This window comes from Blennius ocellaris (genome assembly GCF_963422515.1).
Source record: "Blennius ocellaris genome assembly, chromosome: 8".
Classification (NCBI taxonomy): domain Eukaryota; kingdom Metazoa; phylum Chordata; class Actinopteri; order Blenniiformes; family Blenniidae; genus Blennius; species Blennius ocellaris.
Genome location: NC_137657.1, coordinates 23391043 through 23406019, shown reverse-complemented (window position 1 = coordinate 23406019; position 14977 = coordinate 23391043). Strand labels below are relative to the sequence as shown.

General features: G+C 40.1%; 1 protein-coding gene across 4 annotated transcripts in view; it reads left to right on the top strand.

The window, feature by feature from the left end:
- Positions 1 to 14977, top strand: part of rims2a (regulating synaptic membrane exocytosis 2a) — a gene marked incomplete at both ends in the record, with an annotated part of 150446 nt that overhangs the window by 88796 nt on the left and 46673 nt on the right. For 2 of the 4 annotated variants that reach the window (XM_080500296.1, XM_080500293.1), the window contains 10 exons: positions 98 to 221; positions 2156 to 2202; positions 2500 to 2612; positions 3539 to 3586; positions 6169 to 6299; positions 7648 to 7819; positions 8069 to 8222; positions 9278 to 9304; positions 10587 to 10655; positions 13638 to 13776. In XM_080500296.1, coding sequence (XP_080356422.1) covers positions 98 to 221; positions 2156 to 2202; positions 2500 to 2612; positions 3539 to 3586; positions 6169 to 6299; positions 7648 to 7819; positions 8069 to 8222; positions 9278 to 9304; positions 10587 to 10655; positions 13638 to 13776 — 1024 coding nt within the window. Of the gene's footprint in view, positions 1 to 97; positions 222 to 2155; positions 2203 to 2499; positions 2613 to 3538; positions 3587 to 6168; positions 6300 to 7626; positions 7820 to 8068; positions 8223 to 9277; positions 9305 to 10586; positions 10656 to 13637; positions 13777 to 14977 lie in introns of all 4 variants that reach the window. The other 2 variants (XM_080500295.1, XM_080500294.1) reach the window with 2 other exon arrangements.

Genomic DNA, 14977 nt, shown 5'->3' with positions numbered 1-14977 from the left:
GTTAAATTCAGTGTTTACCTGACGTCCTATATGACTTACTGAACAGTATTGTTGTATGTGGCAATGTAATGCTGACTGCTTGTGGTGTTTTTTGCAGGTGACCAGGTGCTGGAGTGGAACGGAAAGCTTTTACAAGGAGCCACTTTTAAAGAAGTTTACAATATCATACTAGAATCCAAGCCGGAGCCGCAGGTGGAGCTGGTGGTCTCACGGCCTATAGGGTGAGAATTCACTATCAGCGTCAGACGACACACCTCTACTATAGGACTAAAAAGCAACAAACTTCCCTTGTTGAATGCAGGAGGAGAATAGAAGAGAGTTGGCACTATTGCAGCATATTAAACCTGCAATCTTTTGCCTTCTCTGCCCTAAACTTCAGTGTGCCTGGAGGCAAGACATCCATCTTGAGAAGTCAGCATTTAAAAAAAAACCCAAAAGAAAACCAAAAACATTGATTATGGTAGAACAGAGTCGATCTTAGTCTATTGAATAGAAACAAGCAAGAAAACCAAATCAAAAATAATAACCAAAATCAAAATAATATTATATATATTTTAAAATTATAAAACCTGCAACTTATCAATGTGCATAAATAGGTGGCCTTTCCCTTATTGAGGTAACAAGATTGAGATGGAGCTCATAGTTGTGATGGTTTTAAGGGAAAAAAAACACTTGAATACCACGGATACAACAACCCTTCATGATACACTATCTTCCATCATCCCAAATACTCCACTTGATTGTCTCGTTACCAGGACAAATTCAACATCCAGTCTGTGGGACAGTCTTGATTTTCCGGCATGGATATGTACACCTTTGAAACTCTGGTGTGGCCTCTTGCATGTCTAACGAGGCTTTTCACCCTGCCTGGTGGGGTGATGCACTTAAAGTCATGGTTTCCCTGTCTGGTTGCCACTGAAGTGGATTTTACTCTTTTATAAGTACAACTAGGAAAGTACTTGTTCTTAAACGTACCTGCAGCAGTGAAAATATGTTGAAACTGCTTTGATTGGGTGGTGTGGCGATGACCACCACTGTTTACTACTATTACTTGTTAACCTATATTTGTCACAATAGAATCTTGTATTTGACATACAAGAGAAGTAATATTTATTGTTAATAAAGCATTCCGTTTTAGAACCACGAGTTTTAAAACGAGGCAACAATATGGAGTTCATTAAGTTGGTTCATCTCTTCATCACAACCCTGATGGACTCAACACATTCTCTCAGGTGTTGACTCTTTTCCCTATTGTTTATTTACATTAAGTGATAATTAAAAGAGGCTTAAAAAGGAAATGAATCAGTTGTGAGAATGGAAGGTAGTAGGCAGTGCAACTACGTATTTCTGTAGTCAATAAAAGTAGGAAGTTCAGTGAATCGGCTTAAATAGAGTAGCACAACAACACAAAAAAAAATCTATCTGTATTATATATTTATATGGGAGTAAGAAATCATTAAAAAAATATATTTAATGTATACAGATATAGATACTTGATTAAGACGGTATTGAAACAGCATAGAGATTTTAAAACATATTCTTCTTAAATCGTCTGATAGACAGAAAGATAGAAAGTGTAATGGTCAAAATATTTATTCTATATAAAAGCGAGAGACACACGTCTCAAAATAGAGGAACAATAGATTTTTACCTTTAACACTAATACTTTCCAGGCTGCAACATCACTGCACCCATCACTCAGAATACATTTGTTTTTACATTTCTAAGCTGAAGGAAGTCAGAGAAGGAGTGTCGCTTGTGTTGAGTAGCAGAGTGTTTATTTATCATCCATTCCTTTCTCTCCTCTCCTCTCCTCTCTCCTCCTTCCCTCGGCTCGGGCTCTGTCCTCTCTGGCCTTGTATGGGATGGAACAATGCCTCCTGCATTCTCACTCACCATTTCTCCCCCAGTTGTTTTTTTTTTGTTTGTTTTTTTAGGGGGAAATTGTTATGGAAAGCTGCATCTTTGCTTTGTCAATTCCGATATCTAACCCCCTTTGTGCTGCTGAGGGAGCTGTTGGCCGAATGAAGACTAATGTGGTGCTTACGGTCATTAAAGCACAGTGCATTCAGCATGAGTTAAAATTGATCCACTCCATCCCCTCCTTTTTCCTCCGTGTCACACTTTTTCCCCCCGTCTTTTTCTTTTCTTACAGAGATATTCCAAGGATACCAGACAGCACACATGCACAACTGGAATCAAGTGAGTCTTGTCAAAATCTTCAGCTGATTCCATTATGTCATTTAATCCTATTAATCAGCCCAGAAACATCAAGTGAAGAAAACGTCTGCGTGAGTTGCTCCTGTCACTCTGCCTCTTCATGTTTCTGTCTCTTTACATGGCGAGGGTCCCTGCCCACTTTGCGCCTCTCCACTCGTCTTTCTATCTTCCTCGCCATTGTCGCCCCTCACCGATTTTAGAGCTTTATGTCACTCCGAGTGTGTACTGAACCCAACATAACCACCAGATAATCGGACTGTGTTGTTTGCGTCCTGTCAGGTTCGAGTTCTTTTGAGTCTCAGAAGATGGATCGCCCGTCCATCTCCGTCACGTCCCCCATGAGTCCCAGCATGCTGAGGGACGCCCCCCAGTACTTGTCAGGACAGCTCTCAGTAAGTGACTTTGACTACACATGCAGACTAAAAAAAGCAGTGCATTGGTACTTTGGCCACTTTTTATGCCGGCGAGCGAACTATTCAGACCAAACTGGCGTGATGCAGTTCAAATTCTAAACCTTAATCAAAACCATTGTTACCTCTCTATAACTCAGCCTGTTCAGCTGGCTCATCAGCAAACCAGCACAGGGCTGTAGATCAGGTTACGCTGTGTGTTGTTCAGTATCTAGTATAAAAAGCCTCCTGGGGTAAATGGGTCGAGCAAAAGATAAATCAAGTCTCAAATTTAGGATCCACATGGGAAACAGCTTCAACTTCAAGGGAGTGATTTTTTTTTTTTTTTTTTTCTTCTGATGAGAAATAGTTTGTCTGACATGAGGTTTGGATATCAGTCACTTGGCCCACAGTAACAGAGACGGTCCATTGTGTAGCACTCAGTCAATAAAGAAAATCTCTCTGCGATCTGGAAACTCTGACACAGATACGTTCATGTTCTGTATTCCTGGGTGACCTGGAAATCCAAAACTGATGAAATGCTGAATATAATGTAAGCCTTGCTGGGTTTTCTATGCCCGATGAGTAATTCTACACTGTAAAAAGCTGTGTGATATTTTGGGAGTAGGATTCAGATTGTGTTTATGGATTCAGCGTCATTGTGACGTAAAGTTAAAGGCTGAAGCGAAAAGGCTCGGAGAAGAAAATAGGCATAGTTTTGAACCAATAGTAATTTTATCAAAGGGCCAGTGCAGAACAGAGCAAAAGGAAAGCCATTCAAAATTGTTCCGGCCTCAATTTCTCATTTAAACTACAAACTTCTGTTGTGTTTCAAGTGTATTGTGAGTTTTTGTGTTGTGGGGTTTTGGTTTTATTGCATTTTCTTTTGTATTCCTTTTTTTTTTTGCTGTTTAATTTTGCTTATCCAGAGCCAAAGCCTTAGTAGAAGAACAACGCCTTTTCCCCCTAGGGTCCAGGTAATCGGCCCCGTCTGAAGGGCACAAACTCTGTTTGGTTTTTGCTCATTGACTGTTGACTGGCCTTTTTTCTGTTTCCATACTATGGAAAATGCATTCCTGGGGAAATGGCAGCTTCAAATTTCCCTCTCAGTGCAGTGCATTGTGTCATTTCCTTCAGTTTGATTTCTTGGTATCACTTCTATGATTACAATTTTAACCCATTCATATCATTATTTCCAAAAAAGTGCATGCTTGACTAATCTGAGTACATTTCAAGAGACACTCTTCCATTCCCTGATGTTTTTTCTTTTTGCACTGATTGACCCTATAATGTGAAGTAACACTGATTCAGCTCAAGGGCAATGCTGGAGGGTGTCTTTGTAATTTTTTATTCTTTTTTTTTTGTGAGGACATAGGACTTGTGTTGTTCTTCAGTGCAACATGTGGTACCTCTTAAGCCAACCCACACAAACAGAAGAACAGTTTAATGTGTGAGATGAAGTGACAATATTTAGCAGCTCTTATCTGTGCGGGCTCATGTTGCAGTGAAACGATGCCAAGTCCACCGTCCTGTTTGGAAAGCCCGAGCCAAATTGCACTTTTCCCTTTTCTGCTAAAACTTAATAAACAAGCAAATTGTACCTCCCAAATTACAGCCTCAAACAGTCAAGAGGGCTCACTTGCCCCCCCCTTTGTTTTCACGGTCACTCTGAAGAATAACCTGCGTCAGTCTCTGTTGTTGTCTCAGCTAACTAAAGGGTTAATTTTCATGCTTAGAATTTTGTTTATAAATTTGACAAATGTTTGTTGTTTTTTTTTTTGCTTAAGAAAGACTTTGTACGGGATTATCAGCAGAGAACTTGTGCATGTCTGCAAAAATGTGCATGTTGAATTTTTAGCATTGTAGGATTGATTGGGTTTTTTTTTTATTTTTTAATGTGTAAATGTATGAAATGCGATTTCCAGTCCATTTCAATCCAACGTGTTTCCTATTGAAGTATATTTTGACTCGGTAGGTCATGTTAACTGTGGCGTCTTGGCCTCGGTGGGAGAGAGTGGCACAACAACAGCATGTCCAAGACATTTCCTGGTCGAGCAGAGTAGATTTCCAGGAAAGATTTGACATCATCAATCATAAATTCTGCTTATTGAAATGCAGATCATAGCCACCTGCATCAAGCAGTAAGACACTAGTTAGTCTTGAAGTGAGGTTCATGTATGAGCACATGGTGCTACGTCATCATTCACTTTATTTCCAAATTTGAAGTTATTTTGAGAATAAATATTGGTGCATTTGTTTTAATTATAATATTTGCTTTTGAGAAAATGTACAGTTTTTTTTTATTTTGTTGAGATAAAACTAATACAGTACGTGGATCAAGGACAACAAGCTGAGCATTCAGCTAAAAACAGCTTGGCACGAGAGAAGGCATGTGTGGCGTGAGAGTTTAAAGCCAAATGCGTGAGAGTTGGCAGCCCTGTTTGAAGTCAACCGTCTGGTGGGGAAGAAAGAAAGAAAGAAAGAAAGAAGTCATGCACATGTTGTTGTCGTCGTCAGGCTCTGTTTTCCACCCAATTGATATGACAAACGTGCAAATGTTATCATGAGCTACAAGGCACTTTAATAGGCAAACACATGTTTCATTATGAAACAACCAGAACTGCCCATTCAATGTGTGTTACTGCAGCTGACGGGTTTCAGTTTAGTTTTTGCATTAAAGAAGCTTCTCTTTCACATATTTGAGTAGTTTCCGTCTCTTCAGAGATCACAGTATCAGTGATTATTTGGTACAATTTGTTTAAGCACAAGCCCCCTGCTGTCTGTTTCTGCCTATAATCAGAACTGTGAACTTGTCGTGAATGCTCTTCCTTGCGTTGCTGCATGTATAGCTGGTAGTTCTAAACACCGTTTTTTTCCATGATCATATTTTTATTGAAGTATGGACAAGAACTTAGAAGTTTACTTCTCATTTCATCAAATTCCTTTCAGGCTTTAGTTTGACTTTTTCTTCTTCTAAGTGTCTTCTGCTGGGGTCCATACTTCTCTTTCAGCGTGGTCTGTCCTTGCGAGTCGTCTCGCAGCAGCATGATTGATTTCCTATTAATAACCTTAAGAAAAACCCAATATCATAATAAAACATGCCACTGTCACAGATAGAAAGAATATATTTATCCCTGCGAGGACATGTTTTTAATGAAAAGCATAAACACTTATACTGTATTTTAAAACATATTTAACACTTTCACATTTCCAGTATTATCAATTCATATTACCCCTGCTAAAGTGAGTCCCACTGTTTATTGATTCCTAAAGCTTTGATGCATTTTCCAACCAAGCATGTAGACTGGCATCATTTTATCAGTTTTTTTGTTGTTGTTTTGTTTTTTGTTTTATTCACGGGTAAAATACAAGAGAAGACTGGAACAGTGGTCAAAAATGTCATTTTGAGGTTGATTGATAAAAAGACCAATGCTCATGTAATATCTTGAGCTCTGACTTGATGAAGTCGTCTTCTCCTGCATTTGTCCAGCCCACTTTGCTCTCACTGTGTTGGCTCAGAGCGGTCCCTCAGCAGGCGGTCTCTGCTTTTCCTCCGCAGGTCAAACTGTGGTATGACAAAGTGGGCCATCAGCTAATCGTCACCATTCTGGGCGCCAAAGACCTGCCACCCAGGGAAGACGGCCGGCCCAGGAACCCTTACGTCAAAATCTACTTCCTCCCGGACAGAAGGTAACAGGAGAATGAGGTCGCGGCAGTTTTCTGCATATGTAAACATTTGTGGAAATCACAGTCTAATTGTAGTAGATGTGGGAATACAATCATATTCGAAGCATTTAAAGCCTGAACAACAGCTGAGAATTTCAAGTTTATAATTTTAATGAGTCAAATGAATCGACTCTCCGTTTAACAACGTTGCAACAAAACTGAACAGATTTATTTTTTGCTGCTCAATAGTTTCGAATCACTTCATTAGTACTCAGATTCTTCAGTATGGAGCCTTGTTGTTGTATTATAATGCAAATGTAATATTGCTTCTCTAAAATGAGCAGTGTAGATATCATCATAAATATTGTTTAACGAAATCACATACAAAGCCACGCAGTGTACGAACATTTTACAACTTTGGGCTCAACCTGAGTAAAGTTTCATTATTCGTCCTCCCTGCATGTCCTCAGGCCATGAGTTATTTTAGATGGAGAGATAAATTTTGTGCACAGACGATACTTTCATCGTGACCAGATGCAACATTTCCAACAGTGTTCCCATTCTTTACATAAGTAGAAGTACCGATACAAACGCGGAAGAAAATGTTTCTAGAACCTGCTTCAGTACAACAGTAAAAAAGAACAATTTCAAATGATATTGATCCACTGTGTTTTTTTTAAGGTATCTTGGACTATTTTATTGGTGATTTTAGACTTTATTTGTGCAGTTTGTCAGCATGGACACACCAGCTTAATAGTAATGAAACCAATAATGATTGTTCTTGTGGTATACTTTTGAGTCAGATAATAAATTCTGTTGACAATAAATGCTGTTCACAAAACAATTCTGTTGAAAATATGATTCTCATGACACTTTCCTCAGACCCAATAATAATATATCTCACCTGTAGCCCCATTATTTATCATCATCAGTTGTTTTTTTTTTTTTCTTCTTTTGGTTCACTTTTTCTAACGTTTTAGAACATTTTTCAGAGTCATTTAAATGCAAACTCAAACTTTCCAAATGCAAATAGAAGAAACATTTCTCAGTTTCACCTTTATATGCAGTTGTTTGTTTCAGATGAATACAGGAAAGGCTATGTGTAGGGTCTCAATATGTTGTGTATAACTGTTATTTCCATTAACCACTGTGTTCCAAGTTCTCTGGGGTTGTACACTGTTGATTATCAATTTTGCACCATTGAAGACAACAGGAAGTAGACATATAGAGTGAGACAGTCCAACCCTCCCGCCATATTGATGTCCCCCCGTCAGCATGCTGTGGTGCCGTGTTGTGTCTCTGGTCTGTTGTATTCGTGGCTCTTCCCCGTCATGATTGTAAATAAAAACAGTTTGAATACTTGTTCCTCCAGCGACAAAAGCAAGAGGAGAACAAAAACAGTAAAGAAATCCTTAGAGCCCAAATGGAACCAGACCTTTATGTACTCGCCGGTGCACCGGCGGGAGTTTCGGGAACGCATGTTGGAGATTACATTGTGGGACCAAGCCAGGGTGAGGGAGGAGGAGAGCGAATTCCTTGGAGAGGTAAGAAAGTCAAACCTTCCCATGCAGGAAAATCACTAACAACAACTGTGAATGAGCCTTTAACAAAGATGTCATGTTTGATGCTTCCTTTTCTTGTCCTTTAGGAGCAACAAAGTTCATTCGTTCAATTTTTTTTTCTCGAGAAAAGACCTTGTTTGGGGATAAACCACTGTATGCTACATGTTATAATGTGAAACTGTGTTATGTCAGAACCAGTGGAGTCATGATGTTTCATTTTGCTCCCACTAGATCCTAATCGAGCTGGAGACGGCTCTTCTGGACGATGAGCCACACTGGTACAAACTACAAACACACGACGTGTCGTCCATCCCACTCCCACGTGCCTCCCCGAACGCACAGCGTAGGCAGCTCCACGGAGAGAGTCCCACACGGCGGCTGCAGAGTGAGTCGCACCTGGTCAACTGACATGTCACCGACATTCACAGAGGCTTGTATAGTGGGGAGTATTTTAGAAAACTGGGTTTTGATTTTTTTCTTTTTTTTTTAAAGAGTACACAAGGGGTGTCAAACTGATTTTTGTTTTACATGCATGCGGTTTTATCTTGAGTGGAGACCAGGTAAATGATCCAATAAATACTGACAGCCACTCATTCTGAAGAGGCTTATTTAGCACCCCTTCAATCACAGTGCTCACACAGGATATGTGGACAGGGCGAGATGAGGGATCGATCACTCAAAATTGTGACTGGAAGTCACCCTTCTCCACCAACTAACGCATCACTAATGTTTTCCAATTGTTAATCTTTTCAGGAAAATTAGTTTTTTTTTTGTAGCAAGCTAATAAAACAACAAAAGAACCAAAATTGATTTTTATTGAAACTCAAACAGCCTTTCACATTATCTGTCATAAAATACTACTACTTCATTACCAAGAAGGGAGCGAGCTTTCACCACCACACCTTGATTCCTGTATTCGGCTCTCCGTGTTTTGTTTCGTTCACCCCGAAAAACAAAGCATTCAATCATGAAGAAGGGACGGCTGCTAGTATTTGTTAAAAAAAAAAAAAACATCACTCGGGTTAATGAATTTGGGGTAAATTTTGCACTTTACATGCGCTTCCATTGGGTCTGAAAGAACTGCGTTGTGGAGCTCTTTTGGCCTACAAGCAAATATTTGACACCCCTCGTATGCACAATGTTATAAAAGAGTGGATTTCAGGTTCCGAGAATCTCATACAAAAAGGTTTTTTTTGGCTCATGTTAGCACTTTTGACTTTGAATACATTGCATTAGGTTAAATTAAATATGTTCACTTATAATAACCAGACATTTAAATGCAACAATGACCAACATGCGCTTTTTGTTTCCAATGTCATACTGCCAAGTTCTTTTCTATTTAGTTTGTTAAGGCTTCAACTGCTACAGTTAATGCATGTTTCTTTTTCTTTTCTTTTTTTAATTCATGTCACATCAACCTCACTGCTTCTGCTTTCACAGACAAAGGCTCTTATTCTTACAACTCAGGTAAAGGCTCATGCAGCTCCATGGAGCACCTGCGTGTTTTCCTTTCCTCCTCAAAGATGCTTCCATGGTGTCCTGACTCTCCAGCCCACTTCTCCCACGCAGAGCTCTTCTTTCTGCTGCCTTACATGGATTTCGATGTAGGATACTGGTGTAAATTTCACACCAAACATTTGAAATGCTCAGAGGGCAGCAGACCTGTCCACACTGCGGGGTGGAGTGTGTGTGTGTTGGGGGGGGGGGGGGGGGGGGGGGGCAGAGATTCAGGACACTGTGATCTTTTCCTCCCTGTGTTTTTGCCCACAGCCATATCCTGCAAGAGTGCATTTGATCCTCATCCTAAAGTGATAGCCTCAAAATCCAGGCTATGCACCAGACTATATGATTCATAAACAGCTACCCGCCTCCCCTCTTTCATGCAATTTTTTTTTTTTACATTCTTCACCCATATTGATTATTTTCCATTTTATATTTGCACAAATGGTGCCACAACCAATTCTGCTTTGCTTGTGTTTGTGTTTCTTGGATGTGAATACTTTATTGACATTTTGCAGGTGATTGTGTTACTTTTTTGTGATGCTGCACTTCCAAAAAAGGTTTTTTTGAAGTGGCATAATATATCCTATTATTTAATCCTTTTAAAATTGCCCCTTTATGGTCCAGTTGCTCATGAACATGCTTCTTTGACTGCACCATAGTCTGTGTTACACTGCTTCACTGTTCTGTTCATTACAGACATTTCGGGGCTCGCTCACTGCCCCACCAGGATGATTTCTGGGTGTTGGTGTTAGTGTGAGGTGAAAGAGCTGACAGATGTTAAAAAAGAAAAAAAAAAAAAAGTTTTTAGCCAACTGAGATGAGAGGTTTGGAGCTGCCCTGCCAGAGTGCAGCACTTGTCATTCCTGAAAAAGCACACATGTCCAGTTGATTTAAGTTGACTAAACAGCAAAGGCGGTGGGATGGTGGGGTGAGGGGTGTGATAAGGCCACTGTGGGAAGGATGAGGAAAGAGCGGCGGGGCCGTATCACTTCCCCCACATCCCCATCTTCGCATGTGCGTTGAGTGATTGAGCGTGCCATTTTGAAGTGCCACAGTTCAGATGAGGAGAGATCCAAAGTAGCAGGATGCAGCATTGTTTGCTTCAATCTGTGCCTTCACTTTAACCCACACAGAGTTTAGTCAGGCCGAGAGAAATGCAGGTTTTTATAAAATGATCTGGTAAACAAATGAAGGATGGATTGAAAATGACTTCTCTCATTTTCCCGACTCTCTGTTTTTCTTACAGGAACCCAGAGGATAAGTGACAGTGAGATCTCAGACTACGATTGTGAAGACGGTGTCGGGGTAATAACAGGTAATAAACAATGATTAACGCACAGTCATATTTAAAACCTGCGAGTGAAGCAAAGAAGGAAAAGGCTGAGGTGGAGGCAGATGATTTGCAGATAGACAAATGAAGAATGAAGCAAATTGCAATAACGACAAACAAATCAAGACTACTTGCATCCGCTAATTAAGTATAATTGCAGATACTCTGATAAAAAAGTACTCGGCAAAAAGTAAAACTATTCAATGGTTTAAGTAAGTGGAAGTAAAGAAAACACCATTTCTGAAATGTACAGTAATTAAATTGTTTATGAAACTCTTTCCATGGAGGACGTGGTTTTGAAACTTAGTTTTTTAAGGAACATTTATTGATTATTAATCAATTCCGTTTAGAACTGAATGTTTTCATTCAAACATAATATAATTAATAGAATGAAATGCAGAAAGCTATAAAGTGGACTCAAAGCCTTAAATGACCACTCATTGCAAAGTTGCCTTTCTGGGTTGAGATTTTAATATCCTGTTTTCTTTCATTGCTAAACACAGGTTGTTAATTTATGTTGGTGGTGTTTTTTTCCTGTGCCTCACAAACTGTACACTCATGCATACGTCTGTTGTTACATCGAGTCATCGTCTGTAAAGTACAGTAAGTGCAGATTTTAAAACAAACAAACCTTAAGTACAATGAATGCATAGATCAGTATTGATTTCTGATGTCTAATAGAGGCTTTCTCCTCATTGTCCTAACGTTTTGTATACAGACGTTCAAAAAATGATAATGGACCGAGCAAACCTTGTGTGTCAGCATCAGTCCAATCCTTCTGAGACCTGCACAGCTTACAGACACAATTATACATCGAATTAGGAGGGTAAAATGCTGCAGCCCATCAGCGGCAGCACAGCGAGTTTTTTTTGTCTGCCTCTGCACTGTGAGTTCGCTGTTCTGCTGTGCTCGCCCAGGCTCCAGCAGCACGCCCACGCTACACATCAGAAAAAGAGAGGCAGAGCTGGTGGAGAGCCAGGGAAAAAGAGAGAAGAAAAGGAAAAAGTCTGAAAAGTTATTGAAATTTGTCCACATGTAATTTCAACCGTGAAGAAAATAATCAGCAAAGTCACAAAGAATCATAATGGCTTTGATTTTAATATGAAGTCAGGTGACTGACATGAAAGTTTTAGCATGTGGAATTAGTATTCCACATCTGTATTAGTAGAAAAAAAAGAAGAGATGGACAGAATCCCCCCCCAAAAAAAAAACCTGAGAGAAGGTTCATCAAAGAGAAGAGAATAGATTTGGTACGCAGGAACCTGCGTAAAGCAGTCAGACTGAGGCGGCAGAGGCCAGCATCAGCCTGAGCTTACTGATGATACCGCAGCTGAGGGAAATCCTCCTCCAGCCTCTTTAACATTCTCATCAGCCCCTCGGTGCCTCGCAATGCCAGCCCTCTCCCAGTTCATTGACAGTGAAGGGAATGCCCTCTACTTTACTCAAGCTCCCCCGCATCTTACCCTGCAGCCTTCATGGTATCTGCCGTCATCTTCTACAGATGTTTAGGTGGATTGTTTTATTTTCTCCCGCAAAAAATTGACTGGATTTTAATCACCTGGTACATACGAGACCAGGAGCTGAGTTTACAGGAATTTCTGAAGCGTGTCATTTTTCCTTTTTAACCGCCAAACTGCATATTTAATACGACAATGCTGCTCAGATGCGTTTCTCAGCTTCTGTACTGATGCAGCCAATTCTTCTCGTTAGATTGTATCAATTGTCAGCAAATGTTCTCCTCTTTAATATGTGCTTAACAGGCAGGCTGTAGTCATGCGTGAAGCAGCGTGTCAAGAGGAAGAATAGATTTAATTTAGCTCTGCATGGAACTTGATTGCCCTGCTGCAGGAGGCCGTGTGTCGAAGCTGCTGTATAGAAATGGCAGATGTTGTTTTTTTTCCCCCCTGTTAAATGCAATGAGTCATCATGAAGCGTAGTGTTCTGTTGATTTCGGGTTTTTTTCTCCCCCCTTTCTTTTTGTCAAATAAAGTTGATACAAGATTGGTGAATGTTCAGTTTTGATAATACATGATTAAGGATTTTGTTTTCACTTGATATCAGGATGGATCATTTGGCTTGAAATATCTTGATTCATTCATTCTACAGCCACCTCTGATCAGAAAGGGGATCTGATTGTATTAATGAGTCAATCTACCTCAACTGAAGGTGAACATTGCTTTATCCTTGCCTAGAACCCCCCCTCTTCTCTTCCAACTTTTGATTTGGGCTGCTTTTCTTTAACTCATTTTAATGTGTTATACACTCTATTGAATATCAATCAGCTTTAATAGTGCTAAGCATTGACCTTAACCACGGCTGCTAGCCACGTCTGATTATCGGTTAATGAACTCTTTCAAGTTCAGTGAACTAATCAGTCCAGCAGAGAAAATTCATTACAATGTTGGACTTTCTTTTCTTTTTTTTTTTTTTAAACCTATTTTCATGTTTAATGCACATTGTTAACGCAGCAGATGTATTGCACTTTTGTTGAAACCTGGTCCTCATTTTTGGAATATGGTCTTGTTACATGTGCAAAATGGCTTTAATGATTAAGAAAGTACACGATGTTCTGAAAGTTAGTTGATGAGTGTGATTATGGGAAGGATCTACGACAGTCGGGGTCATCATATCAGAGGAACTGACGTGTTGTTCTATCTTACCAGCATCATATTTGTTTTTGGGTTCAACCAGCAAATTTGAGACGAGAATTATAAAAAAAATGAAACAGGTGTGACCTAAGAAATTGCACTTCAAGTAAGAGAAAGAGTGCCTTGCTTAAAGATACAATTTATTATTGTATTATATTGCATCCATTTATTGAAACCTATAGCCTCCAATCAAATTATAAACGTAACGTGAACTCAACTTTCATTTGTAATGGTATGTTGAAACACTGAAAATAATTCAACTCCCTCTCCTGATCTTTGTCCGTCTTCCCCTATTTTTTTGTCCACTCTGTTTTCGCAGACTACCGGCCAAATGGCAGAGACTTCCAGAGCTCCACATTGTCCGTCCCTGAGCAGGTCATGTCGTCCAACCACTGCTCTCGGTCGGCGGATATAAACCGGGTGCGGGCTCGCTCTCCCAGCGTCCCCCCACCCTCCAGGTAAACATTAATACACACACCAGTGGGCTGAATCGTCACATTTATGTGTATGTTACTTCTTCCTGTGTTCACAGGGGCTTGCGCTCATTCGATTTATGTAATTATGGCATAACTTATAACACAGTGTTGTATTTTGGAATAAAAATTCAGCAGATCTCAGAAACAGTTTTTTTTTCCCAGTATCCCTTAAAGTCAGAATAACCCTCATGCAGTTATGTAGCTCCTCTTGTGGTTTATCTCAGTGCCTCGGTTACACATGAGGCTGTGTGCCCAAGCAGCAGGAAGGCAGTCTGTGGTGTGTAAAGCTACCTGAGAGGTGATCCAGTCCACTTCTGTCACACAGCAGAAGTCTGGACCCGGCCTTTGACCTTAGGCCTTCTCAGTACAGCTCCTCCCCTAGAGCGGAGCGCCACAGTGTGTCTGGAGATAACTACTCACCTGACAGGTACACCTTTGCGCTCACAGCTTGCACTAGTGTACAGTGGATGCATGCACATACGTGGGCATGCATGGACAGATGCTGACAAGTGACAAGTGGGGGCTGATGAGCAGATCTGCAGCGAGGTGTTCATGCACGCGCACACTTCAGCACAACGCCGTTTTGCCTTAAACTCTGTGGATACTGGTGTTCGTCAACGCTTCCGTCAGTGTGCCAGCTTTTAAAGAGCAACTTTCTCATCTTCTTTGAAATATTTCTTTCATCTGGTATGGTGGAGCGGATCACACCTTGATAATTGCTTCATCTATCTTGATTTACTCCAGATTTAAAGAATGTTTAATGCTGTGAAACTCAACGAGCACCAAAAGTGCCCAATTTGAATATATGATTCAAAAAAAAGAAAAGGACCATATGATCCATGGTGACTCCAGATGGAAGCAGCAGAAATGCACCACATAAGAATTAATTGAAATTGTAGCATAGTATTGAATTATTAACTAAGGTTTGTGAGCTATGAATTTACTGTTTAATTATATCTGTCATAAAATGAAATCATTTAGGCAATGAGCAGAGTTTTGAGATTAAAAAGCCTATTTAAAAAAAAAAGAAAATGTACATTTCTGTAACATTTGCCCCTGGTGTTGTCCACTGCATCCAGAGAAAAGTGTATTGACGTGCATTTTGTTATCCTTATGGAGAACACGGTCAGGGGGAAGTGGTCAGTTAGCCTCCATCAGCACTTATTTTTTTGTGAGGGTTGGA